The 27,957-nt window shown below is 42.4% G+C and overlaps 2 protein-coding genes across 4 annotated transcripts; one reads left to right on the forward strand and one right to left on the reverse strand.

The window, feature by feature from the left end:
* Positions 1-1,600: 1,600 nt before the first annotated feature.
* On the reverse strand, positions 1,601-3,871 carry prdm8 (PR domain containing 8). The gene is made up of 3 exons (XM_046070476.1): positions 3,659-3,871; positions 2,990-3,218; positions 1,601-2,697 (listed from the first exon to the last, which is right to left on the reverse strand). Exons 1-3 carry the CDS (start codon positions 3,869-3,871, stop codon positions 1,601-1,603), a joined length of 1,539 nt encoding a protein of 512 aa, XP_045926432.1.
* On the forward strand, positions 1,868-27,889 carry antxr1d (ANTXR cell adhesion molecule 1d). Of its 3 annotated transcripts, none has more exons than XM_046070475.1 (18): positions 1,868-1,896; positions 11,463-11,534; positions 11,617-11,688; positions 11,887-11,968; positions 12,437-12,467; positions 12,538-12,611; positions 13,363-13,431; positions 13,526-13,606; positions 13,733-13,793; positions 17,518-17,616; positions 18,040-18,109; positions 21,163-21,241; positions 21,518-21,613; positions 21,700-21,738; positions 21,862-21,960; positions 22,029-22,193; positions 22,314-22,394; positions 26,643-27,889. In XM_046070475.1, the coding sequence occupies exons 3-18, from the start codon at positions 11,621-11,623 to the stop codon at positions 26,937-26,939; spliced, it is 1,491 nt and encodes a 496-aa protein (XP_045926431.1). In that variant the 5' UTR covers positions 1,868-1,896; positions 11,463-11,534; positions 11,617-11,620; the 3' UTR covers positions 26,940-27,889. The 3 variants fall into 3 exon arrangements, with proteins under 3 accessions (XP_045926431.1, XP_045926429.1, XP_045926430.1); XM_046070473.1 differs by lacking the exon at positions 1,868-1,896 and adding an exon at positions 6,265-6,618; XM_046070474.1 differs by lacking the exon at positions 1,868-1,896 and adding an exon at positions 10,666-10,728.
* Positions 27,890-27,957: the final 68 nt, after the last annotated feature.

A 27,957-nucleotide genomic window follows, 5' to 3' on the forward strand; every position in this document is an offset into this window, starting at 1 on the left:
TCTTTCCTCACATGGTTACTGAGCTCAGAGAACTAATAGGTCTGTTCATAATGACATAGCTTTAATAGAGTGACACTGTTCCTCTTAATCACCCATTTAATCATGAGGGCCACTGGGTATTTTATTTAAAAATCTTATTTTTCCTTTAGAAAGTGAAAAAAAGAAACTACTTTTACCAGTTTCCAAACCACTTTTAGAACTTTTTTTTTTCATCCAAGGAATCCATTTTAGTGTGGAAACAAAAAATATTGGGACTACCTCGAGATAAATAAGGATTTAAGACACAACAAAACATTAGGAACATAATGCAGTGTATTAGTGCCAAAATGTGTTTTGTGTGCAGTTTTCATGTCCTGTGTAGGTTTCAGTCCCAGCAGTAAAACACATGAGTAATGATGTCCAATCCATGAAAGAAATCTATTATATTCCCAGAAAAGTATTAATGAACTCTATGAAGGAACCCTCTAATTTGTGGCGCAAAGAGACTGGGAGGAGAAAATCTGTTACTCAAATAAAAGTAGATAACAACAGTGTGGGCGGGTTTACATCCCTGCTTACGTTACAAAGTGACTGAACAGGGTCGAGGCTTGACTTTCCCATGAACTTCATGCCTTCTTCCCGCCTCATTTACCTGCAACAGAGACGGCTATTTATGTCAATCTGTCCGCAGTCTGACCTGAACAGGATGTACTATTGGTGGAGAAACATAAAATGTCAAATTCAAAGCAGTAGGCTTATGGACTCCATCCAGGTCTGTAGATGAATGATAACCATTAAACAAGAACTTGATTTCATTTTTGAGTAGCAGCCTGGGAATCAGCCTCTCACTGTTTCAGTTCATTTTTTCGCATAGCCTGGTGAAATGTTGGGTGAAACATCTCAAATGACATACAAATATTGTATTGTATCAACATTTTAGTCTAATAGCCTATTACAATACATGAGAGCAGAGTGACAACAAAAAGATTTCCTCCCACTGGTTCAAGCTCTGAACTTTCTATTAATTAAACAATTCATGGGATCATTCAAGGCAGTCTAATTACAAAGCAAATATATTTGATAGATATTCTTCATATTTAATAATCTGCAGAGGAAAAAGGGCAAAATGTTGGTCTCAGTCGCCGCCTACTGGAAAAGACAAACACTGACACCCTTTCAGAGTAGGACTTACATGATGGTGGAAGAAAATACTCAGACACATCTGTTTAATTTTCATAATTTTAGATTTCAAAACGAATGTGCAAAAACACTCATTCCATATCTCTTGTACAAATAAGAGCAGAGAAAAGCTGAAAAATAAGAGGATTGCGTCGAATTTATGACAATCACGAGCTGACCTCCCCTCCTGAGTTCCATAAGGCACAAAATAATCATCAACCTAACACACAAGGCTAAAGGACAAACAACAAACTGCAGTGAGAACAGCTTACACGTACCTCTATCGTCATCTAGTGGACAGGTTGTGACGGCCATGTGTTTCTATTTTCTTTTCAGCTAACTACCTACATTCACTGTCTCGCCGTGAATCTGGAGTTTAACCTGTTAAATACTAGCATCATTTAGGAAATAAATAACGTGGTTTTTTTTGTCCCTTCTTCTCTTAGTTATGAGAGGTCATGTGTCTTGACAGGTGGTGCCGCTCTCGGAAGTATTCGTGGCAGATCGGGCAGGTGAGTTTCTCCTCCCTTCTCCTCCTCACCTGGGACTCCACCGCGAACTCCTTCTTGTGATGAGAGCGCATGTGGAAAACGAGGTCGGAGGTCATGCGGAAGGACAGGTTGCATTTGGCGCACCAGTTCTGCACCGACACGCCGAATGAGGTTAAAGTAGGCGGAAGGATCGTGAGAGAAGATGTGGTCTGCAGCTGAACACCAATGTTTCGTGACCAGTGCTCCGGTGCGTAATGGAAAGCATTGTTTAATGCAACCGGGGAGGAAAATGTCTGTAAGTCACCGCTCAGGATGTTGGATGCCATCAAATTGTTGTATCCCATAACAGTCCTGGAGGTAAAGGCATCAGTCACCTCCTCTAGGCGGCTTGAGGGGGCTGTTGGCGCGCTGCTGAGATGCGCCTGGGGGTCAATAGAAGAAGTTCTTTTACTCGGTTTACAGAAAGCGCTTTTCTGCTCGCCCCGACTGTTGGACAGGACCAGAGAAAATGCACTGCTGCTGCTTGAGTGCACACCAGAGCTCTCACCTGTCTCCGACCGTGAGTCTGTCTCCGTGCCGCGCGTAAAAGTCCCTTTGGCATGCCCCGCGTCAGCAAAAGCATCACTCTTACATCCCAAATGATCCGGTTTGATCTTATTATCAGCTTTCAGTTTTCCCGCAGAGGAAGATGCATCTCCTGCGCCCTGGTCGTAGCCCTTACTCAGCTGTGTAATATTGTCATCATTAGAAATATTCGTTTTTTCTAACAGAACCGTTTTCCGTCCTTTGGGATAAAGAGTTTCCTCGTATTTCCTTCTCTTGGGGGAAACCTCTGCGTCCTCGTTGTTGTCAGATTTTTTGTGTTCCAAATCTCTGGCGATATTGTGGAAATCTGTCACCCGATGTTGCCTTTTAGTTTCCACATGCTTGTGCTCGTAAACCTCGCGGCTCCAGGTGTCCCTCTTTACTTGCGTACACAGGAATCGGCAGTGAGCCAGGAAAGGATTCTCATTCTTGAAAACCTGGTTACATCTTCCACATTTGAATTCTGAAAGAAACAAAAAAAAAAACACGATGTGACTATATGTACAGATACATTCAAATACAAGATACCTAATGTATTTTGGAGTGGGAAAACAATTTAATTTTAACGTACATCCTCACAGAAGTCCAAACATAATGGTACTTTCTGCAATAAAATGCTCAGATTGATGCTGTTTTAGTTTAAAGATGTTCATGAGGCTGTACATGGGCTTTATAATTACAGCCCATTTTTAACAAGGCTCAGAAGCCCCGCCAGTGTCCTGACTTTGCACTAGCCTTACAGAGCGCTGCCTCACCTTCACTCGATCCTCTGATCATGTCCGTGAAGCCCAGTAGGTGAGAAAGCTCCTGGTCGTACCACACCAGCAGCTCTTCCTCCTGCTGGATGTCCCGTGTGGTCCGCACATACAGCTGACCTGCTTTCAGGAAGGCCTCTGTGTTTTGCTCCTCTCCATTGCGCGCAGCCTGCACCAGCCGCAGCCAGGACAGCACCAGCGCGGAATTGCGCATGGCCTCGGGGTCCACCTGTTGACAGGAATCAGTGACATTTTATAGCTCCCAAATTATCGCATTTAATATTTTTCTTTATTACACGCTTGAAATTCCAATAATGAAAAAGTTAAATTGTTAATCTAACAATATTTCGTCTGACAGCATTTTTAAAAGGCTAGTTAAAATTTTAATCCACGTTTTTAATTGTTTGTCCCTTTTGATATAATACCCAAGAGAGCAGCTTTATGGCAAGCACAAACTGATTAACAGCAAAAACGTATAATCACATATAGGTTTTTTATAGAAGATTTTAAAACCGAACAAACAAATATAGGTCCAAAACACAATGGTCATGACCACTGGGCTTTAGGGCCACACAGTTATATAATAACAAACTAACATACTATAATAGACCATCTCTTTGAAGTTCAAATGTCCATGCTGCATGCTGTCCACAAAATTATACAACTCACCCTGAACACATAGGATTTAGCTCTCTTGTCGCAGGATTTCTGCGCTATGAAGGCGATAGTGTCATAGAAAGTGTTTTGGAGCACACATGGACCAAAGCATGTGCCTGAAGGGATGCTGCGCGTAACGACCACACTGGTGTAGAGATCCGCTGGATGCTGGAGGAATTTACTCTCGTCAGTCCAGATGGACCGAGGCAGGAAAGTGTGATCCATCGTTAAACTGTAATAAAAATACAACGGTTGTGGTTAGTTAAAGAGCAGGTATACAATATAGATTTTTCATGGTTTAGGGTTATTATTTCAAGATGAAAGGAAAATCATGAGGCCTAACTTGATCTTTATTAGAATAAGACTAAAAATCATGAGAATCGTAACAGCTAACACACATTTTAAACTATTTGCTTTAGTCAGTCAAAATATAGAGCATGGGGGGCTGTATGAAATAAATTAGGTTTTATTGGGCTGACATGCTGTTTGCCGAGTTGGAATCAGATGCTCTAAACCCACGCTGAATTGTCTTACATGCAATATTGAAAATAAGAATTTGTGCAACCATATTTTTTGTTTTGTGTTTTTTTCTGCTAAAATTACGCGTCCCAACTGTGAGGCAGGCGCAGCCGGTGTCGAGGCAAAATTATTTCTAACGTCCTTTGTCTCAGTTTTTCAGTCGGTTTCTCCTTTTGTCTCCCCATCTGCCGTAGAGCCAAACTGCCTCATCTGTGCGCAGGATAAGTTCAATATGTTTCTTCTGATGTATTAACAGTAGTAATGCGATTGACGGAAAGATTAAGTGGCTAATAATTTTTTCTTCTCTGGTCAATAAAAAGTATCTGACCTTTAGGGTTTTGTTGTTAAAGCGATTGACAGCTGATCGCGAAGCATCACAACAGAATGATCTGTGACAGAAACACTGCCAGTAAAACTGCCAGACATTTGAGAGAGGAATCGCGCGTCCCTGTGAAGAAAACAGCGGAAATGTGCATTAATGTGGACTCACCCGCGGGACATTGAGGAGGATGTTTGTGCCGTGTGGCAGCGACTTGCGGCAGGTGCAGTGGACCTCGGTAACGATGCCCTCTCGTTTCTTGGTGAGGAGTTACTTATCCGACTGAATCTTCCTCCGTACTGTCGACCCTCTGAGCTCCCACTCCCACTTATCCCCTTCAGAGAGCGCACTGAAGCGTGGCGCATTGATGTAAACACGTGCGCGTTCACGCACACACACGACTTGAATTGTGTCCTATGGCAAATTCTCCCTTGTCTGCCAGTCAATTCCATGAAGAAGAGAGTTTTTGGGCGCTAGACAGGAAAGATAGTGCCAATAATGCACATAGGTAATGGAGTATTCATCCAATACATGCATGGAGCTGACTCATGTGGACATACAGGCCTACTGTGCACCACATATGAACAACAGCACATCAACAACATTTTTACCTTTTAGGGAGAGTGAAACATTTTAAATATAATGTTTCGAGTCTTTAGTGGTTATAAATTATACAATTTCAGGCAAATTATAGATATAAAACCACAAGCTCAGAGGACCACAACCTGCGGCAGACCTAGCACAAGCCTTTGCCAGCCTGAAATATAATGTGATGTATAATGCAGACAGACACCTTATTGTCTGTTTTCACTCCAAAACTGTCACTCCACTAATTGTGCGCAATAGATATTCAGATAGTTTGCACGCTATGTGGGTATCGTAGACTGTTTTTGGTCACGTTTCTGGAAACAATAAGTCCATCTACACAAGAGTTACACGAGTGGTGGAAATCGTCCTGGCTAGTGTGGGCAACAGGAAATTTTGACATTGGCCACTACTACATGATACCATGCAGGGTGGTCTGGCTTTGCCACCGGGCAAATGCATTATTCATAAACTAAATGTTTCTGTCTAATGAGCATTTAATTGATTATTCTGCATCAAAGATTTGGTTTGGGTAAATGTGCCTGTGGTTATCGAGCCAACTTTCTATAATGAGTAAGCGGGAACACATAAAAGCCTTCACTGGGGACTCCTCGGACCCACTCCAACAAGCACAATTACAGGCTGGATAAAATTTCATTTATTGTTGGATAATATTTCCTCGAATTTTTTAGCTTATCACATTACATTGTGTTGGTATGTTTGATGGCACTCATGAAAACCGTCACAAAAACATTACATCCTGTCATGGGTCGATTTGCATTCAGGCCCATAATTGAGCTGTTGTACTGTTTTTCTACTGAGAGCAAAATGCCTGAGACCTAAAAAAATAAAAATTAGAAAAACAGGCACAAAAATGACCAATTATTGATTAATTTAAACAAGGTACAAAATTATGATTAGTTATTGTGACATTGGCTTGTTCATTTGATTTTACAAATTCTAAATAGCCTAATCTTAACTATAAAGCAAAAATTATATAGCATCAGACTCATTCCAGGACACTGAAACTCAAATAGCCTGTTGTTATTTTGCGTAATCCCACTCCAGACAGTAGATATCTGCTCACTTCTTTTCATGGGGCTCTTTTTGTATGTAAAAGTGGAGTTTTGTATCTCTCCTCGGGTGTCGCTCCTCTCCTCCACCCTGACCTGCTTCACTGCTTTTTTTTTCTCAGCTACAAGAGAAGACTTGGGGAGCCCGGCGAGCAAGACCCCTGCAGGCTGAATGCACTCAAGCTAGTAGGACAGAACATCGAGAAACAAAGCCGTTTTTACACACAGTCGATTCAGAAGCAGACGATAGAGAGAAAATGTGAAGATCTTTAGTTGTCACAGTGTTGGAGTAGTCAACAGTAACCGGGAAAGATGGCGAGGACACAGACTCGCATGTTCCTCGCCTTGGCTTTGCTGGGAATTTTCTTCCTCGATGTCTCGGTGAAAGGACAGCTGCAGGGAGAGCAACAGGAGGAGGAGGAGGAGGAGGAGAGGTCCTGTCAGGGTGCCTTCGACCTCTATTTTGTCCTGGACAAGTGAGTGTCCGATATTATTTATGGCTTTGTTACTTTCTCATCGCTGCACATTGCCATGCAACCGCCCAGTTGTGTGGAAACGCGGAGCGCATCCGTCAGATTCAGTCTCCACGTTTCTGTTGTTGTAAGGGGACTAAAGAAAAGTAACCTACAAGTTTGTGCTTGTATATTCGGAAGCCTATCTTCTTTAGCCTATCAGTTTGCCCTTTGTATCACACAGCAAGTCTTAATAAATAGGATAGTGGTTTGTTTAATGGAGTGACTACACGCACAACACGTCCAAACCCAATTTAACCCTCATTGTTATCTTTAAGCGTCTTGTCGCACAGGCAGCATTATGTTTGAATTAGGAATAATAGCTATTTCGGACATTGGGGCATGCTTTACTTTTCTTTTCGTCCGGTTAAAAGTGGAGAGGCAAGGAGTATGAGCTTTACCCACGGGATGTGGGCAGGGCGAGCAGGATGGATAGAGTTTCAGGCTGATGACGCCTGCGGACACAGCTGCAGCAGCTGCCCCACAGCGGTGCTATGTGGCCTGGTGAGCCCTTAAACTATTCTTCGCTCCGTCTACTGTGAGCCGATTGTATCCGGTGACTAGAGGCAGATCATTCTTCATTGTTTTTCTGCAGGGAGTTAGCTGTCTTAACACTAAATCTGTTTATAGGTTGATTTTATGCAACAAAAACACCAGAAATAAACATAGTCGGCTACCTCTTTCTAAGGCTTGTTTAATAAGGGGTTATAAGTTATCTAACTAATTACATTATAACTGGTTAATAAGTTAAGCTATTTACTAATTATCCTTTTGTAGTAACAGCATTTGGGTTGCCAGGTTATGAAAAATCCCCTGTATCCATATTAATTCATTTTTAATAGGTTCTTCAATTCACCAGGATGTCTTCGACTTACTTTCCACCAAAAAGGGCTGCAGAATATGTTTTACAGTTAAAATGTAAAACCCCTCATGAACTGTGGTGTATGTAAAATGTATAGACAGTATATAAAAATGTCACTACTACATCTTTAAATGTAACCAAAAACTTAGACTTTGGTCTAGACTTAGACTTAAGATTTGTATTTCTTGGGCATGTTCGTCTTCATTTGATAGAAGCCAGAAGCAGCTTGAAGGTTGATCGAAATGAGGCATGAGGGAACAAGGATGACAAACAAAGGTCCCGATTGTAATCAGAGACCTTGCAATTACTTACGTCTCTTTGACCTCTAGGCCCCAAAGATGCCCTAATTTTAACACCAACTCTAAGACTGTAAGATCAGTCTTTGATTATCTTTACACCAATTTTAACACTTTTATCGCCTGAAACTCAATAGACTTTTGGGTGGCACCATTTGCAAGCCAAGAGCAATGCACATTTGGCCACCTCACAGCCCCGACAAACATAAATAAACCTCATAATAGTAAGCTGTTTCAGGCTACATGGTCAGTGAGGATGTTTTTACTGCCTTTTTGGATTGTGTAAGCCTGACAATTCCAGTATTCGTGCAGCCTATGATCTCTCCAGAGGTGTGGACTTGAGTCACATGACTTGGACTTGAGTCAGACTGGAATCACAAATATGGGGACTTTAGACTGGACTTGAGAAAATCGAAAAAGACTTGCAACTTGACTTTAACATAATTGACTTGTGACTTCACTTAGGAGCCTTTTGACTCAAACTGACTTGATGTTATTTAATTTATGAAATTATATTTGTTATGTGAATGTTGTGTGAAAATGCACCTAAGACTTTTTTCTGTAGCCTACAGGTTAACACTTTATTCAGTAAAGTTTATTTAATTGTTAACTCTTAAAAATATGAAATTGTATTAAATTTGGTGAAGAGCACATTATGACTTGTTTAGGACTCGAAACTCAAAGTTTACTTGCCTGTCTCAACTTGGGATTTGACCTAGGACTTGTAACATACTTTTACTTACTTGAGACTGGAAATAATGACTTCTGGCTTCCTCTGGCTCTCTCTGTAGTCTCAGGCTGTGCTGCTGTTCATAGCTGGTCAGACATTGTACTTTACATTTTTGTTATATGGCTGACTTGTGGACAGACTAATCAGACATGTCAAAACATGTGAGCAGAAGGAGAGAGAGAGAATGTCAACAACATGATAACAGGTTATCTTGTCGTAAAAATGGATTATGTTTTGGACAGAATGACTGAGTGCAGTGATTTTGTGGCGAAGCTGTTAAACACTGAGGTACGGTGAGGTAGGCTAACAATTAAAAAAAATTGCTGTGTGTCCTTAGCTGCTCCATGTTCATCACCTATGAGCTGTGAGGTGGACACAGTGAGTGACAGTTTACTTGATGACCACGGCAACATCTGTCAGCCGCTCTTCAGTCTTTACCCTTTGCTTCAAAAAGTTTAGGAGCAGCCTGGGGAGCGTGGCACATCACGCATGGCCAAGCCCCTGGTATGCCTCTGTTTGTTTGACTGGACCTGCGTGCTTCAGCAAGCCTTCAGGAAGCTTCTGCTCTTTTTCCCAAGATGGCACCAACTTGTTGGCTGTTTTTTTAGTTCTTAAATGCCACACAGTGACCTAATCTAGTGATCAGAACAGAGTGAAATCATGCATTAGGGAAGTCTATGCTGCTCTACACCTCTTCACTATTTGTCTTACTCACATGTTTGGCTTTGGCTTCACTGTCCAGAAGGTTATGAGGCATGCTGAGTGTGTGTGTGTGTGTGTGTGTGTGTGCGCGCGTGCGTGCATCTCAGCACACAGAATGAACATTAGAAAAAGTAAAGCGCCATCAGCTCCCTGCATTCCTACACTCCATGTCTGACCCACACCAAATACCATGCTGCATTTTTCCTCTCTATCTGGTTGCCCACAAATAGAATAATAGGTGTTGTGTTTAATGGCTGCGATCTGAACAGAGATTTGTTTTCACTGATCCAATTACTTTGGGCGGCAAATATTGCAGGCAAAAGGATATCCTACCCTATTATTATTCAAACTCTGGAATGAAGGTAGAAAGGTGAAGATTGAGTGCTGTATTGGTTGGATGAATGCAGTGATTTAGATCTGTGGCCTTCTAACTAAAGTAGGAAAGATGCAGTGTGTCTACAGTACATAAAGTGACATTAAATTTCATTTGCTGAGAATTTGAATTTTCCCAATACATGTATTAAAAATAATATTACAGTGGCTGCAGGAAGCGACTGGTTAAGTGAGAGGTACAAAGGAGCCATCATTAATCTAACCAGCTCAGACTTTCACTCTGTTTATGACCCTTTTACACATTCAGCCCTGCCCTTTGCTGAGGTTGGCATATATGCTGTTTGATGTTGCATCCTTAACTAGACACTCACACTCACATTTACCCCCTGCTGAGTGCTACTTCTGTGTCCCACTGTTGTTCATGTCACAGCCTTTTCACTCTGCGGACCCCCAACCTGTTGTTAGACTGGCTGTGCTCATGGGACCATCTGTTCCCCCTCACAGTCACACACACACATGCACGCTCGCAGAAACTCAGATACTATACACGCACGTGGACACACAGGCCAGCTGCCTGCTACATGGTCCCTGCTAGAGGCAGACTGCTACATCTGTCCCTGTCTAACCTCAACCCTCTGGCCCAGCAGCAATTAGCTCCCATTAGCAGCCCCTTGGGACACGGCTTCATTAAGGAGACTGTCATGGCAACAGTAGCGTGTAGCAGGCTAACCAGCAGCACTCGCCACTGACAGGTTACTGTCCAAAGTAATGGTATGTGACTGTGGCCAGAGGAATGTTCTTAAAATGTGGAGGAGATAAACCGTTATGGTTGTTCCTGAAACACATCTCATGGCATTTCATTTTGTTCTCAGAAGCTAAGGTATTAAGATAAGGTTTTAGTTTTGGTTACTTTAGCGTACACACAGGAATTCTCAAAATTAAGCTAAATGCTAACACTGACATGATAACATACAATACATAAACGAATAGGTATTAGTCATAAATCAAAATTTTGAAATGGTGACTTCGATGAAAGGTTTAGGGATTATCAAAGATATTGTCATTCATCCTGTGGGAAACACGGATGTTCCAAATTTTATGGCAATCCAAATCACATCCTACAAAAAGTGCTGGCCCTATTATTCAGATAGGTTTGTATTTTTAAAAAACATTAGTGATACTATTTCTGAAGCTAACGTAGGATTAAGTAATTTTTTTAAGGTAAATGAGGTTTTAGTGCATATTTTAGCATAAACAACAGTCTATGCTAGTAGCTCTGGCACAGTACTTGCTAACATACTTGCAGTGACATTGCTAATATGCTAATGTTTAGCATGGCATTATGTTCACTGTGTTCACTTCTTAGCATGCTAGTACTAACTAGCAGTGAACACAAAAGTACTGTTGAAGCTGATGGTATTGTCATTAGTTTTGGAGGTATTAGTCATAAATTCTGACCTAATGATGATGATGATGACACTAGATAAAAAGTTTAGAGATCCTCAAGGTTATTTCAGTTCATCCTGTGGGGAACATGGATTAAATGTGTGTACCAAAATTCAAGAGTTATTTTAGTCTGGAAATTTTAATGGTGGGCTGGTGTTCACCTGCTAGCTGGACCAGCCTTGCCATCCCTAGAGCCACGACACTAGTGTGGATAAACACTCATAGTCATAGTTTCACACAGCCTTGTTTTTAACTCATCAGTCAAAAAGCATTTTTATTTTTGTATGACTTGGCCCAAACTTCCTGGGAGAGCTGGCCCTGTTTCCTAGTAACCCTGCATTTAATTCTATAAAATTGTATTGGCTGTGGCTGATGATAATTAGTCATCTGTGGCAATCCTATTTCTTCCTTATAAGGTTGTGTTCATGTTGTTTTTCAGATCTGGAAGCGTGAAGAATCACTGGATAGAGATTTACTCTTTTGTGAAGCAGCTGGCAGAGAAGTTTATCAGGTACATGCAGGATTAGTCATTCAAGAATTTGGATGTTTTGTGTTTTTGTCAGTGTTAATGTAAAACAACTGTGTGTTTGCAGTCCCATGCTGCGCATGTCCTTCATTGTATTCTCCACAAGAGGAAACATCATCATGAAACTGACTGAGAATAGGTGAGACCAACACCTGAAATGTCAGTGTTTCTTCTGTCTGGATCTTTCCCTCCCTGTGGTACTACGAACGTCCTCTCTTGTTTTGTTGGATTGCCTTCTGGAAACCAAAGATTGTATTGTGGATATTCTCTTTCCCTAAGAGCAGCTTTCTATCAGTGTATTTTTGACTGTTTGACTGTTTGCCTGTTTACCCAACAGGGAGGCCATCACTGGAGGCTTAACGGCTCTGAAAATGGTCATCCCTGGAGGAGATACATTTATGAACTTAGGCCTGGAGATGGTAAGGATGAGGCTAAGGACCCAACACATTTGTAAAGCCAGCCCAAATCACCCTAGCTTAGTCTTCCCTATAACATTTTATTCTGGAAAATATTCACTAAGGATTAATTGAGCCTGGCAACTGGAACCTGATCCAATTAGATTACTATGAGGAGTGGCTCAGAATGACTTGCTGCTTCTGGAAACTGCTGAGCTTTGCGAATGAGCATTAAAGCGAGGCACTTCCACTTTGTCTAGGTCTCTTTTTTTAATTAATTCGGAAACAGTTCAAGATTTAACAGCATTTTCAGATGACAGCCAAGTTTGGAAATAACACTGAGCAAAGTGAGATTTGTCTGCTGGCTTTGCAGCAATATCAACATGTTTTAACACAATGCAGGCTATTGTAATGTATGAAACTGTACTACTTCTCTTTTCAACTAACTGAACAGGTCCAGAATCTTTACTAACGCCTTCTTTGTAATTGCAGGCTAATGCACAGATATATCAAGAGAGGCACGGTAAGCTCTAATATCCGCATTACATCACAATGCATTGTTTCAGAGAATATGAACGTTTTGTGTTCTGCAGGGACAGCCAGCGTTATCATCGCTCTGACCGATGGAGAACTGAATGAGTGGCAGTTTGACACAGCTCAGCGAGAGGTAAGATGTGTTGTCAAGTAGAGGGATTTGAGGGGGGTGAACACTTTATGGAAAAGGAGTTTAGATTGAAGTCACTAGCAAACATTGCCACAGGGACAGGCCTTGTTATTGTAGGTTACATGCCAGTTAAATGTATTAGTGGTACTATATGTCTGTTCTATTCCTGTTTGTTAGGTTTAAGTTGCTGTTGCTTTTCTGTTTTATTTGTGAAATTCATATTGTTTAGACTGCACCCTTTGACAAATTAAATAATTTAAATTAAATAATTTCACAGTTTTGTTTTGATTGATGCACCTGCAATATGGAGGCAAATTCCATTTCTTTTTGGTGCTCCATTAATTGTTTCACATTACTTAAAAGATTTAAGATTCAGTACTTTATTGCCGTTGCTTTTTTTGCTTCGGTGAGCTCAGTATGTCACATTACCAACACAAGTGGTAAAAGCTCACTAATTCTTGTGGATATTTTAGTTCCAGAGACTAATTTCTCATTATTAGATACTTTCAAAGCTGTCAAATTCTGCTAATTGGTATTTAACAAAATATGATCCAACTTTGTGGCGGTGTTTTAATTATGCTACTTCAAAGTTAATGTACATAGTGTTGTCTAGCTCCTGTCTAAAATTTATACTGTGCGGACTGAGCCAGTCTGATGTGTTTTTTGGCAGATGTATTTGCCTCCATAAGCCTGCCAGAGTCTCTTCAAGCTCGCTGCATTTTGGTTTATTTGTTCTTTTCTCTTTTTTTTGCAGGCACAGAGGGCCAGGTCTATGGGAGCCATTGTTTACTGTGTAGGGGTCAAAGAATTCAACCAGACCCAGGTAGGATCCATAGAAGGATATAGAAGATGTTGCAAATGCATAAAAAAAGCAAATACAATTTGTTTTTTCTTTCTGCGTCTGTATGTTTTTCTAGCTTGCAACTATTGCAGATACTGTGGAACATGTGTTTCCTGTATGGGGAGGCTTCCAAGCCCTCAGGGGAATCATTGACTCGGTATGACACATACACATTACATGTCTACACATAAAAACACTCAACCACTCACAGAGAGACACACAAAATCATATTAGGCTTTTAAATTGTCTTTTTTTCTTCTTCTCCTTTTGTCTGATCTCTCAGATCATCAAGAAGTCCTGCATTGAGATTCTATCGGCAGAGCCGTCCAGTGTGTGTGCAGGAGGTAGGGAAAAGCAGGCGTATCCCTTCCTTGTTAGGATGTTGGGCAGTCACGGTGTGCAATTGTGTAAGATGACAGTCATCTAAAGCCTCTGGAGTGGAACATGAGATTGAGTAATCGCATGGACGCTTATGACCGCGGAGTGACAGAGAGCGTATTGTCATTCACGGCCGGGGGAAATTAGCATAGCCGCTTCAGCACAGCGTGTGTGCAAAAAAGAGGAAGGGAGGGGGGCGGGTGTTGGTCAGAGGAATTAGCCGTGAATCTTTAAGCATGGCTGCTTCTCTGGCCTAGTTTGCCACATTGTATATGCTAAATAACCATTCGGGCTTTTTCAACCGTGTCTTCTCCCTCACCTCTTCTTCCATGTCCAGCTCTTCGGCAGTTTCAGGAAGTAAGAAACAGTATAAGGGAGATGACGAGAGAGAGCCTTTATGTGTAGCCAGGAGGATGGATGAGCTTTGACATGACCTTATTAGGACTCACTTAAGTGAGTGCATTTGCAGCCGCGCTACCAGGACAACCAATCGAGATTAGCATCCATTATGGGATATGAAGGCCGGGAGAGGATATGGAGAGGGGAGAGGAGAGGAGAGCAATGAAAATGTTGCCTTCAAAGGACAAAAATGAGGAAGGAATAATAAAGAACCATAGTTGCCCCCATGTGATAATTAGAGTGTCTATGTGTCACTGGACATGTGCCCAAATATCCTCCAACTGCCTCATTTATTATTCAATTGATGAGCAGCCTAATGGTCAGTGAACTAAGAAACCAAGGACCCACTTTAAGCGAGACTTGATTCTGGCCTAATTAATGAAGAGCAATGGTTGTGATGTGCTGAACACATGCTTACAATTGTGTATTGCTAACTTGATATAATGTTAAACACTTGTCACAGTTTAGCAAGAGTTTGCTTTTATTTTGAGCTGCAAGAATTTGGAGAAGATTCCCCAGAAGTTTAAATATGACCATGTACCCACGTCCATGCATCTGGTTGCTTTTACATATAGACACATACTGACATATTGCATAGGTATTGTGACAGTCTCTCTCTCTGTCTTTCTCTCCGCCTGTATGTAGTCACATCCCGCACATGCTTTACACCAACACACACATGTTAAGATGTTCTTTAGTCAGCACACACACACACACACACACATCTTCAAGCACATGCACACACATGTCCCTCACATTGATGTGAAGTGACCAGACCGAGCTGCCCGCAAACAGGCCATCAGACTGGACAGTGAACGTCGGGCCACACTATCCAACATGACAGCACTGATTTTCCTCACACACACACACACACACACTAAGAGGACAGTGAGAGTTGGGCCTTAGATCTAACATGACAGCAGAGATTGCTGCTTTCATTAACGCCTGACCCTTTCCTCCCCGTTGTCCCGTCCTGCTTTGCCCCTCCCTGCCCTTCACTGTCCCGTCACACTAACGTGATTGAAGATCTGCTATTCGGACAAGCCGTACCCCATTTTCACCACACACACACACACACAAGACACACATGCATGTACATGTGTATAGTCACACACATTCATACAAATCTAATCCATGTCAAACATTCAGGTGTAGATGTAAATGGACATTCGGCCACAGAAGCGCACAGAAAGCGGAGAGGAGGGGGCAACAGCATATGTGTGTTGTATATGTCAGCAGGGCACCACCAGTCCCTGCCCACCATGTGTCTGACAGCACTGACCTTTTAGGCCATCATGTGTGTATGTCTCAGGGTGTGTGTAGATGGCGTTCAGAGACTTTATAAGATTATATCCATCACTGAGTGATGAAGATTAGATGTATAAAACATCTGTGGAGACCAACAAGATACAGTGTATGTGAAAGCAAAGATGTTGATTTAAAAATATTCTAGATGACTCAGGGTGTTATATTTGAATGTATAAGATGCTTCTCTTTTATAAATAGTTATAATGCATTGTACTTAATTACAAATGAATCAAGCAAAGTCATAAATAATTTGTAAGTAAATTTTCTGTTTCAGTTGTGCTTTTAAAAGAGTAGAACAATGGTCAGTGTCAGAATTAGACAATAAACAGTTGTCATGTACCATTTCCAAGTTATGTGTTTTGTGTGTGTGTGTACACATACGCCCAGTCAGAGTGTAGCTCATGCTATTTGATGGTAACATTGTATGAAAGGGGGGTGACTGCTAAAGCAGCCAAGGCACTGAGCATTAGAAATAATTACTGTTAAGACCTCTAATTAGGTTGTACATTATTGTGGCTGCAAACCAGTACAAACCACATAAACCACCAGTTTATGGGAAAATGAATGAAGTTATCTGATATTGCATAAAAATTGTGGTTGTGTTTTAGAGTAATATTAGAGCAGGAGTAGGTAGAAGACACGGGGCGTGTAAATGATTAGGCTGTCTGTAACGAGGTGTGTGGTTAATTGGTTGGTGTGTGTGTGTGTGTGTGTGTGTACCCTTGTAGAATTCAAGCATAGCTGAGGAAATGACATAAGCAGTACTGACAAGTTTCAAGTCATTGAATATCTGTAAATAAGCATGAAAACACACACGCATGCAGACAGACAGTTGTATGAGGCTGTGTGGACAGTTGCAGGATATTGACTTAGTGAAGGTTTATATGTATTATATAAAACTTAGCCCTGTTCTGTGAGGGTGCAAGTTAAATATGTCTTGTATATTACCACCTTTTCTCCTGGATCTGCTCCAACAGAAAATATGCACTCTTTTGCATTTTTGTACAGGAGTAGGAACAAATATGTAGAGATGTGCAGACAAATGTAAAGTGATGTTTGCTTTCTCCGCTCAGCTCTGCCTCTGTTTGTGTATCTGTATGTATGGCTTTTCGTAGCAGCATGTCTGACCTTTAAGGAAACACTGTCACATATACACCCACACCCTGAGATGTTTTTATCCAGTGATCTTCACGCTGGAGCTTTAAATGTTAAAGGTGTGTCTAATGTTCACTTCTATCAGCCAGGGTAATGCTAGAGGAAACACACACACACAAACATATGCTTGCACACATTCTTGCATGCACATACTGAAGACATGCAGACACTTACACATTCCTCAGAAAAACACAGAGGCAGTTCACACGTACACAAGTATGTACTAATGGTGCCATAGGTAAGGTCAGACCTTCTTTGACAGTGCTGTGCTGTTGTCAGCCCTGTAGGCATGTTTTTAAGCAAGTGTTTTTTTCCCGCTCTCTAACATATGCTGGGTAGCAGCCACATAGACACTCCAGCATATGCTGGCAAGCCTCTGTCAGTGCGCTTTAACAGTGCCTGGGGGAAACTAAAGGTCAAAGACACACACACACAAACACACGCACACACAAACATATGCACACACCTTCTGGCGACTGCACAGCACATATTTGTGAATAGCAGCACTTTTAGCAATAGCACCATTGGAGCTTATTATTGCCTTTCCACACATACACACACATGCACACAGATATAAACAAGCATTAATGAGGCATGCAGAAGTTTCTACTGCTTAAGTTGAGCACATCAGAGGAAGGGAATGGCCTTTAGCACTCTACATAATGGTACACCAGACATTTTCTAAAATAGAGTATCCTATACATAAAATAGGAAGCCAATTTTGAAGTTTTAGATCTCTCACATGCAGCTGGAAATATGTTTTACTGTTGTTATGCATGCGTGTGATCCTTTCTGATGGTGCCTGCACTCTTTTTGTTTTTGCCTCAGAGAGTTTCCAGGTGGTGGTGAGAGGCAATGGGTTTCTCCATGCCAGAAACACTGACCATGTCCTCTGCAGCTTCAAACTGAACGATACACACACTGTGGGTATGTTCTAAAAATGTACACAAGCGTGTGTCTGTGCACACTCACAGACGTGCACAAAACAGAGAATAAAAAGAGAAAGAGAGAATAATACATGTTACAGTAATTACCAGAAGCAATAAGTTGTGACTGTCACTGATTCTGATCAAGTTTGGGGCATCCTGCTTATATTGGGTCTCTTGAGAATATATTGTTCACCCAAACTAAAAATTATCATCTGAACTGAACACTGAATTCTCATGGATTGATTTCTTTTGTATGCTTCTTATTGCAGCACATTGCTGTAATACATTGATGGTTACACTTTAATGCATCATGGGATTCTGGTTTGGCCTGTGCATTTAAGAAGAATGTGCGAACCATGTTTAGGTTGCAGATGTTAAAATTTCTATTACATAAAGTGTGATTTGGTTTTTACCTGTGCAGATGAGAGACCAGCTGGAATAGAAAATACCTACCTGCTCTGTCCTGCTCCTGTCATAGAGGAGGTTGGGAGGTAAGCTGCACATGTCTTTTAGCTCTCACTGCCTTTTCACCCCCACATTGTATCTCAGCTCCTACTCCAATTGCCAAACTCCCCATATTCAGCTGTAACACTCTGAGCCCAGATATTTGCCAGCTGCACGCAAGTTTGGTGTGGACACAGAAGACTGCTGTCCTTGAACAAATTAGGGCCAAAGTCATTGAGTGTCTGTGATCAATCAGTGTTTGTCACAGCTAACGAAGCCAGACACCAATCACAAGGGGACAACAGGAGTAGAGCCCAGGAACACGACTTAATGAGAGCCTGCTGGAGAGGACCTTCGCAACTGTGTATGTGTGTGTATGTGTTTGTGTGATGTATCCCAATCTGTGTCTGACACTTTGGGAGAGCGAAAGTGTGAGTTGAGTCGGCGGGGCAGTGTAAAGTTTCCTCCGAGGGCTTCCAGCTTTGCTCCCGGTTATTCAGAACAGTTTCTTGCGGTGTAGACAGAGCGATGCTGTGGGCTGAGCTCGGAGTGGACCGAGGCCCAGCAGCTTTCCCGTCCCCGCTGCCTGCAGTCCTGTGCATAATTATACACACTGGCCTGCGGCCTCAGACACCTCCCAGTCATCATCTGTCTTGTTGCTGTCACTCAGATTTCTAGCGTGATTTGAGCTTGTCTTGTCCGCCAGTGAAAAGTACTGCTTTGATGGGGAAGCACTCCGCAGAGATGGAGAAAAAATACATTTTGTTTTCACACTGTGGCAGCAGGGAGATTTAAGAGTCTGTCACATACAGTATATTTCAAACACACACTTCTTATTACAGACGTGGCACATGGAATTTTTATTGTAACTCACAGACAAGTCTCGCAGGATTGCGACAAAAAGACTTAGAATTTAGAATCAATAAAACAACCGCAGTTGATCTAATTCACAATCAAACAAATATCTGGTCCCTTGCCTGTCTTTGTGTCTGCCAGGATGGCTTTGTAGCAGGTTGGCCTGCTTCTCCCGAGAGCAGAGCAGAACGGGGAGCATCATTACACACTGCAATGGTGCCTGAAGGAGGTGGCCTTCCATGTAACAGAAGCCCATTAGAGCAGAGTCAGCAATGCTTAACAGCCTGAGTGCTACTGAAGAGGAAGTCAGCTGTGAATGGCTGAAGGGCTAAGAGAAGGGGCCAACAGCTGGCTGATGAGTTAGTGGGCTGCAGTGCAAAAGCGTACAGATAGACCTGGAAAGTTAAATTGTATTAGTCACTATTTTCTTTTGTTTCCAAACTTTTTATTTTATTTTGATTTGATTTATTTCAAGGAGAAAGAAGAATACAAAACAAAAGCACAGTAGTTATGAGATATTATCAAAAGAACCAAACCACACAGACTGACCAAAATGCGGACAGAGTTACTCAAAATTAAACACCAAGCAAGTTGGACTTTGTTTCAACCGTGTTTTTTTGTCAAGCTGCTGTTTTCAAGGTCAAGAAGAAAGCTTGAAGTTCAACTGTTCAAGTCCATTATCACAGCCTGTGTCCAGTAAATAAACAGCAACAAAAATAGTCATGACAGAATAGAATAGTCATGAATAGTCATATACAATAATACATAGAAAGAAATTTGTGGTAAAATAAACTGTAAGATTAGATAAAGATCACCTCCTATTACAGCAAACGTTTGACTATTTTCTGCCATCTCATTGACCCAACTTAATCAATCATGAAAATAATCATTAGATGCAGCACTGAAAAACACCCTTACATGCCAGATCACATTATGCAGTAGGTGAACTGCTTCCTGTTTTGGGGTTGTAAACTCTATACATGAGGTCTTGGGGACTTCAGCTCCCAGCATCACGCAAACCCCACAGACCCTCACTCACCTCCTGTTCTACCCAAGTCTTATCACATATAATGAAGTCATTGATGTTGCTGTCACACAAATCTATGTTGACTGTAAACCTTCCGGATGCAGTTTCCCTCCTGCACACACACACACACAAAGACATATATAGTGGGCAGATTGATGATTGATAGGGGCTGAGATCTCTCTGTCAGAGAGGAGCTGATAGCACCGTGTCCCCTGCCTGCCTGAAAGGGGGGCTGACCGTTTGATGGGGAGGAGGGGAGGAGAAGAAGCAGAAGAAAATATGAGTGCCACCTGCACCGCCAATTTCCTACTCTGAAGACAGTGTCAGCATGAGTTATGAGACGAGCTACAGACGATACAGGAGGGGGCGAGAAGGCGAAAACAGAGCCAGTGATTGAGGAAGTGAAGAGGAGGTCTCAGAAGGGAGGGACAGTGCTGAAGGGATGTAGAACAAGAAAGGCCCTCCTCCTACCATCCCCCATGCTCTGTTTCCTCTCTCTCCCGCCCTGCAGTGACCTCCCCCTTGACGCCCCCTCCTCAAATCTAAACCCAGAGCTCAATACCCCCTTGTCTCTGCCCCCCACTCCAGCACACCCCCATCCACCCCAAACCATAAGAACAGCACAAGAAGCCTTTATCTATTCTTTCCCAAACATATAACCACAATCCAGCTGTCTGTGTTTCCACCTTCGCCCGCCTAGTTAGCCAACATGTGTTGTTTTGTTTCATATTAAGAGCTTTATAAATAACCTGTCAACTGTAAATCCCACTTTCCTTTTTGCTACCTCAATTCTGTACAGTCTTTGCTTCCAGCAACACAACTTATCCTGTCATCTTCTCTACCAAAAACTATATGTTTGCTCCCATCTCTTGTCTTGGCCCTGCCTGTCATTGTGCAGTTATAGCTGTAAATATCAGCACTGAATACTGAAGAATAAGAAGTCATTCAGCTGTCTGTGGTTTCCACATTAGAGGTCTGGGTCTGATCCAAACAAGAGATTCCTTCTTCGGGTGGAGAACCCGCTGGCCTCTTTAGACTTTGGCTTTGTGTCTATATCAGCATGTTTGTGTGCTTATGAGGCAGCAAGTATAGGCAAAACCAGACCGACACCAGTAGCCCAAAGCAGACCACGAATGTGTGCACACAAGCAGCCATGTGCTCAAGTGTGTGTATTTCTGTATCAGACATTCAGACCAGTCACGGGTTTATGTTTTGCAGGGTGATCTACCTGCAGGTGAGCATGAACGAGGGTCTCTCCTACATCACCAGCTCTGTTCACATCACTACTACTGAATGTGTGAGTACATCCTGTGTATATAATTGCACCATTAAAACGGCGCATGCTGATATTTCCCTCTGGCATGCTGCCTCATTTGAATAAACTTTCTTTCAACCTTCTTATTTTCTCTTGGTTCTGTAGTCCTCTTCTCTCCTTCCTCTCTGAGGTCTCCTCTGTTGTGTCTGTCATCAGAGGGGGCTGTGAGTACTCTCACTTTTCATTTTCACCTATTTCTCGTCTCCTGTCGTTCAGTTCAGTTTAATATTAGTCATGCCATTTTGTGTTTGTGTGTAGTTCGACGGCACCATCGTGCTAATATCGTTGCTGGTGGTGTTCCTGCTGTTGGCTCTGCTGCTGATGTGGTGGTTCTGGCCTCTCTGCTGCACTGTGGTAAGCTTAAACTTCAGACATCAGTATTTTGACATATTTATATATTTGTTTCCCTAATGATGTGGGGTTTTTTTTTCAATCTTCAGGTGATCAAAGAACCTCCACCGCCTCCTCCCCCAGAACCAGTAAGACTTTTTTTCTCTCTCATTGCCAGTGTTGTTATTGATATGGTAGCATTGGTCTTCATATTAATAGCAATATGTGTGGGAGTACATGAGCTGTGTCACGTAACTGAGTCTCACTCTAAGGACTCAGATGATGATGATGGGATGCCCAAGAAAAGGTGGCCCACAGTGGATGCATCCTATTATGGAGGAAGAGGAGTGGGTGGCATCAAGCGCATGGAGGTACGCATGCACATAAACACACATTTTCAACACTCAAAAGAATATACACTTTAACGAGGCTTTCTTAGGTGCGGTGGGGGGAGAAGGGGTCCACAGAGGAAGGTGCTAAGCTGGACAAACCTAAAAATGCAGTTGTAAAGATGCCAGAGCAGGAATTTGAACCATATGAGCCCAAGCCTCGAAAGCCACTCCGCCGCCCCCCACAGCAGAGGAAGTGGTACACGCCCATCAAGGTCAGTCTTTAATGTAATTGCCTTCTGTAATTAAAGGTGTATTTAAGCTTACATTTTTATTTGAAAATCTGCCTTTTGAGTATATTGTTTAGCATATTTTCTTTTCTTTCTGGGGTCCAGGGGAAGTTAGATGCTCTGTGGGCTCTGTTCAGGAGAGGCTATGACCAGGTATCTCTGATGAGACCACATCCTGGAGATCAGGTGAGTCCACCTCTCTAGTACCCTCACATTTCACTTTTATCTTCACTAAAATTCGACTAAAAAATGACTAGAAAGTTTGATACACCACAAACTGGCATGATGATGGATACAAAACTATAATTTGGTAATTATATGTAATTCTGGGCATTGCTCTGTGGGTAACAAGCACTTAAAAGCTCTTTATGAGCAAGTTGGATGGTACAGTGTGTTTTCCGTCTCTGCGTGTGGACAATTGAGCATCTGCATTCTGTTTTTCTGTCCGTCACATTGCGTAAATACAACACGTGTCAATAAGCAACATGTACAGCTTCAACACAGCAGCTCAGTACTGATTTTCTACATGCACACTGACACACACACACACACACACACACACACACACAGTGAGTCAATGAGCTAGTGACACCATTCTCTTCGTCAAAGCTGCCGTTGTTCACACACAAAGAGCACTGTACTCTTGTATGAGAATTCCCTGTGACTCTCAGAAAATGACTTGGTTTCTATCGCATTCCCAAATAGCATGTTACACACTCACTCTCTACCTTCAAGTGATAATCATGGTAAAAGCAGCTACTGTGTCAGACTGAGATTTATTTGCTTGGTTTCCTGTAAAATGCAGCTGCAAATTTCAATGTGCTATATTACTACTTATTATACGACTACATCACTGTTTGGCGGCCAAGTGTGTGCGACGAAGAGAGAGCGGAGCGGCCCCTGTTATCTAACCTTGACCCCTTGCATGGCGTCCCATAACCCCACAGACGTGTTTTCATCATCATACCGGTTGTCATGGTGAAACATCTGCTCCGTTGTAAATGGTTTCATTGTCTCCCCTCGTAACTGAGGCCATATCGCTGTGAAATGTATTGATTTGTTCTTTGAATGGCGTCATTCATCTTTACTATGTAACAGTGCGAGTGTGACTGTGTGTACTGTATCAGGAGTCCATAAAAGTGGTCATCACCAATGGTTTTATCCCTTCTTTCCATCTTGGACTTCTTTTTTTTTCCTAGGCTGAACAATTCATCTCTGTCAGGACAGAAGTTTCTCAAGTCTTTGTCAGCCACTTTCTGTGTTCACAGAGCCGCTCAACAATGACCCCCACAACTCCCTTCACGAGCCATTAACTGAGGAAAATAAAATGCTACTTCTCACGTAGAAAGAAAAGGTGGGGTGGGGGGGGGGCAGCTTTTGCAAATAGCCATAGCAGACATGAAAGATGACAATGATTTCTCTTGTTGACAAAAGCCAGCCACAGATCGAAATTCTCAAAGGGAATTCCTCACAGTAGTACTGTCAAACATCTCTGAATGACAAACAGCAGAGAGGGATTCCAAAAGCCCAATAAGGTGGCAAAAAGCACAGTGATAACAAGTGCGGATCAGACTCCTCAATGCAGATTCTTAACCAGCAGCTCAGGAGGAGCTCGCCCTGCTCTCTCCCCACATTACTCCTACTTCACTGCCTCTACAAACGGCCTTCAGCAGGCTGCCAGTTTCTGCCACACTCCCTGTTTGCGTTTCATCCCTCCCTGCTGTGTGTGTGCGCGTGCACGTATGTGTCAGCTCTCCCGAGTGAGCGTCACACAACAGATGGGGAGTTGAAAAGCCACGAGCCATATTGTGACAGAAGAGATTCCCTTCTTTTGTCCCCTGAGCTGATGGCACTGATGGCCCCGTCACACAGCACAGACCAGACCAGAGGGTGGCCACCATATCCTCGGTCAGTTTTAGGCTGTGAGGTGTCTCTCTCTCAAATATCTGCCACCACCAGAATACAGTGGCCATGAATGACATTTTGTTAGAGGTGCTCAAAGCATTGACAGTTTAGTTGACCAAATAGTCACAACTCAAGGTCCACTTACTCACTTGTTCTGGAGCTTTCAACCCTATCACGCAGTTTTCATTAATAGACTGAAATTTTTAAATGCAAGAAAGTGTATTATCAGAAACATCTGTTTCACTGGTACTCTGGATAATCCTCAAGAAAAGCTGTCAACAGTTTTCATAAGGACTTTCCATAGAAAATAGTTCCAGTGAAAACTTTTTACAGCAAGATCTTTATTATTCTGAGTGATTCCCACTTGTTTGCCATGGGGTACTTCTGCAGTTGCCTCATTATATATCATCATAATCACCAGTGAACTACCAGCTGGCTGCACAATGCAAACATCCGACCAGTCAGCTGCGTGCTGCGAATTACAAGTCCAAACAAGCACGGAAGTTGAAATAGATAGCTGGAAATGATGAATGAATGGTTGAAAGTTCCAGCTTTTGCCACTCCTGGTGATAGCTGTTATAGGTGTTAATGAAGGAGTACTTAAGCTAAGCTGTTGGGGTTATATCAGAAAAAAAATGTTCACTGATCCTGAACAACCGAGCCGCGAAAAATAATGCATTGAGAACCACAAATACTTCCATTGTATTGGTATGCAGAAGGAAATTTCAGAAACTCATGTCTCAAAACCTCAGTAGATAAAATTATCTAATTAATTTCTATTAATTATAACTATCTACATAGCTAGATACCACCAAATGTAAGTGATAAAATATGTTTTTTGGTAATTTGGGTAAACAGACCATCTAAAACTCAATCTCACTATTTTAAATCTGTTATCCTGACACTGACTAAGTATTCCGAGTTTCAGAGCAGTATATGTAGTCTATGAGGTGTGTTAACTCTTCAGAGATGGAGCATTTTTCTTATGTGAGTGGATCGCAGTAATGTCATGCGAGGCGACAGGCAGAGCTGTCAGCTCAGATGTGTGTCTCCACTCTCTTGTCTTTCTCCCATTTTCTTTACTATAATGGTGACAAATGTTCAGTTCCCTGTAAATGGCCACAAAGTATCTACTTTATGTGTGTGTGTGTGTCTGTGTGTGTTTGTGAGGGAAGGGCAAAGTCTTGGGGCTCAGAAGGACAGACAGAGGCTAGACAGAGGAATGGTGTGAAGAGGGATGCTGGGGGTGTGAAGAGGGTTTTGTTTTTCTCCTAAAAAGGAGTTGAGGGTTTGAAGTAAACAATCGCCGGAAGGGAAAGAAAAGCAGTGACAGACATTACAGCCAAAGGGGCACACAGGGACACTGACCATGACAAGTGACACATTGCTGACTTCTCACACAACTCATCTTTGTACCTATCATCTACTTAAAAGTGGAAAAATCACCTTTTTTCAGCACACTCATGGAGCTGTCCTGCAGCCAGTCCCCTAACCTTTCTCTCCCTCTGTTTCTGTTATTCATGAGGCCGAGGTCTCATTCAGGCCATATGTTGTGGTGGAGGCATGCTTACAGTCACACACACACAAACACACTCATATTCATGAGCTTGTGTTCTCATTGTGTCCATATGCTGTCTCTGGTGTTGTACTGCTGCTCGGCTGCTCACAAACTGGCCTTTTCACCACAGCCCAGCGACAAGACCCAAGTAATCAGCCCCCCCCCCAACAGTACTGCCCCCAATCAATTACCCAACCCCTCATCTACACACACACACAAAAGCCCCCTCAGTCACAAAGCTACTGCTGCCGGGGTCCTCTTATTGGCCCCTGGGTGACTTTAGGGCCTCTCTGTTTAATAAGGTGTTATAATGAGACCACCAAGGGTCTGTGACACAGAGACTCACTCTCCAACACACTGACTGAGCAAGACAGGAGTTTGTGTGTGTGTGTGTGTGTGTGTGTGTGTGTGTGTGTGTGTGTGTGTGTGTAGAAGGATGCCATGCAGGGAACAGGGAGGAAAACCATCAATGAGAACAATAAGAGAAGCGTTCCTTTCTCTGTGACTTGTAAATTATGTTAAACGCTAAGGGGCCTCTGTTTGTGGGGATTCTGAAATCTCCCCTTTACAAGACATAAACCACTTTCTGTTCTGCATAAAGAGAGGCCGAGTCACAGCAGAGGCTCCGAGGGAAGAGGAGGGGAAATGGGGAAAAGCTGCAGACCGCAAAAGCGTGTGTGTGTGCCTGTCTTTGTGATAACTTAGTCAGTGTCTGTCTTTGCTAGCATCACAACTATTGTAGTGCAGGTGTGGACAGAAGACAGAAGCAGCTCTGTGTGCTCTCAGGGGCCTCAAACACACATGCCTCTGTCAGTAGGACTGGGCAAAGAAACACACAGGCCAATTTGGCTGCTGGATCTTAGAAGCTCATTGATTTAGCACAAAGACGCACTTCATTTTGATCTGTATTCCACATTGAAATGATGTGTCGTTGTGGTGTAACCTTCGTCTGCCTGCTTTGTCTCTTGCAGGGTCGTTGTATCAGTTTCCAACGAGTCAAAGATGGGGAGTCCACCCAAAACAACCAGGCTCCACCTCGCACACATCACTCTCACTCGGCTCCTCCTCCTCCACCTCCCACTGCCGAACTGCGACCTCTGGTCTCCAACTCAGTCCCCCGTACGAAGCCTCCGTCGAAAGGGCCCCGCACCATGCCACCCTCCCGCGTACCCCCTTCTGTGGTCCAACCCCCTCCAGGTCCACCCCCAACTCGTGCACCCCCGGGGCCCCCAGGACCCCCGCCATCTCGGCCCCCACCCAGGCTCTGATGATGAAGGGAGGGCCTCCAATAATCAACAGGTACATCAGCTCATTCTGTAAAAAAAAAAAACATGTCCTCCTTTTACCCCGAAGACTGAGACAGCAGAGAGGCGTAAAATCTTAAAAGGCAGGAGCTCTGACTTGAAGCTCTGTGCTTTGTTGCTGGACAGCAAAAATATTTATCTGATATCAAAATCAGCTACTGAGTTTCATCAAAGATAACAATTTTATAAAAAAACAAAAAAACATTATAGACAAAACACGCATATAGTTACTTGATTAAGCCTGTATGTACAGTATTAGATGTCCTGTTGGTAAGAGTAAGTGCAATCCTTTCTGGAAATTTAACAAGGATGTGTGTGTTTTTGAAAGTTAGATTGTAACAGTTTGTGTATGAATGATGAAATAGAATAAACCTGTTTACTTTGGGGTTAGTGGAGAATAGTAATGTTAAGCAGCGATGTGGTGAACAATACAGCATGTAATGAAAGATAATAGCAATGTTGGCTTTGTTTGTTAAATGTACACTATCTTAGATTTCTACAAATCAGACTGGTTCATGGCTTCACCTTCTCTAAACTAAACAAACTTCTACATCCTAGTTAAAATTCAGTCTAAAAGGTCAGTGATCTTATTGCAACTGCAGGGCAGTTTCTCCCTATTTTATTTATTTATGCCCTATCTGCATCTGTTTTCTATTTAGTATCAGGTGGGTTTTGGGGATTTCAAGTATTTGAGAGAGGGGGGTACGGAGGTGGATATAAGGAAACATTGTGGCATGGCATCTCATGTATTTGCAGTCTTATTAGGACCTTCAAGTTGAAAGATTGCATTGAAGATTTGTATCTTCAGAGTTCTCCCTTATATACAGCATTTACTGACTGAAATGATCATTTGTATTTTTTCTTTATTAACAACTTTTTGTGTCTGTCTTCAATAAACAAAATGGGTTTTTTTATGTGCTGCCTGGCAGTGATTTCTTTCAGTTATTAAAAGTGTCTTAAAAAGTATGGTATTATATTTCAG

The sequence above is a fragment of the Micropterus dolomieu genome, linkage group LG15, assembly GCF_021292245.1.
Source record: "Micropterus dolomieu isolate WLL.071019.BEF.003 ecotype Adirondacks linkage group LG15, ASM2129224v1, whole genome shotgun sequence".
Taxonomy (NCBI): Eukaryota; Metazoa; Chordata; class Actinopteri; order Centrarchiformes; family Centrarchidae; genus Micropterus; species Micropterus dolomieu.

What these genes read in the sequence shown, in the direction of transcription:
- antxr1d (XM_046070473.1), top strand. Translation starts at nt 6,455, where the DNA reads ATGGCGAGGACACAGACTCGCATGTTCCTCGCCTTGGCTTTGCTGGGA. An exon ending in GAACGATACACACACTGTGG is followed by an intron (nt 17,617 to 18,039) that starts GTATGTTCTAAA and finishes TTACCTGTGCAG; the next exon opens with ATGAGAGACCAGCTGGAATA. An exon ending in GTGGCATCAAGCGCATGGAG is followed by an intron (nt 21,961 to 22,028) that starts GTACGCATGCAC and finishes AGGCTTTCTTAG; the next exon opens with GTGCGGTGGGGGGAGAAGGG.
- prdm8 (XM_046070476.1), bottom strand. Translation starts at nt 3,871, where the DNA reads ATGGATCACACTTTCCTGCCTCGGTCCATCTGGACTGACGAGAGTAAA. An exon ending in CTAAATCCTATGTGTTCAGG is followed by an intron (nt 3,219 to 3,658) that starts GTGAGTTGTATA and finishes TCCTGTCAACAG; the next exon opens with GTGGACCCCGAGGCCATGCG. An exon ending in GATCAGAGGATCGAGTGAAG is followed by an intron (nt 2,698 to 2,989) that starts GTGAGGCAGCGC and finishes TGTTTCTTTCAG; the next exon opens with AATTCAAATGTGGAAGATGT.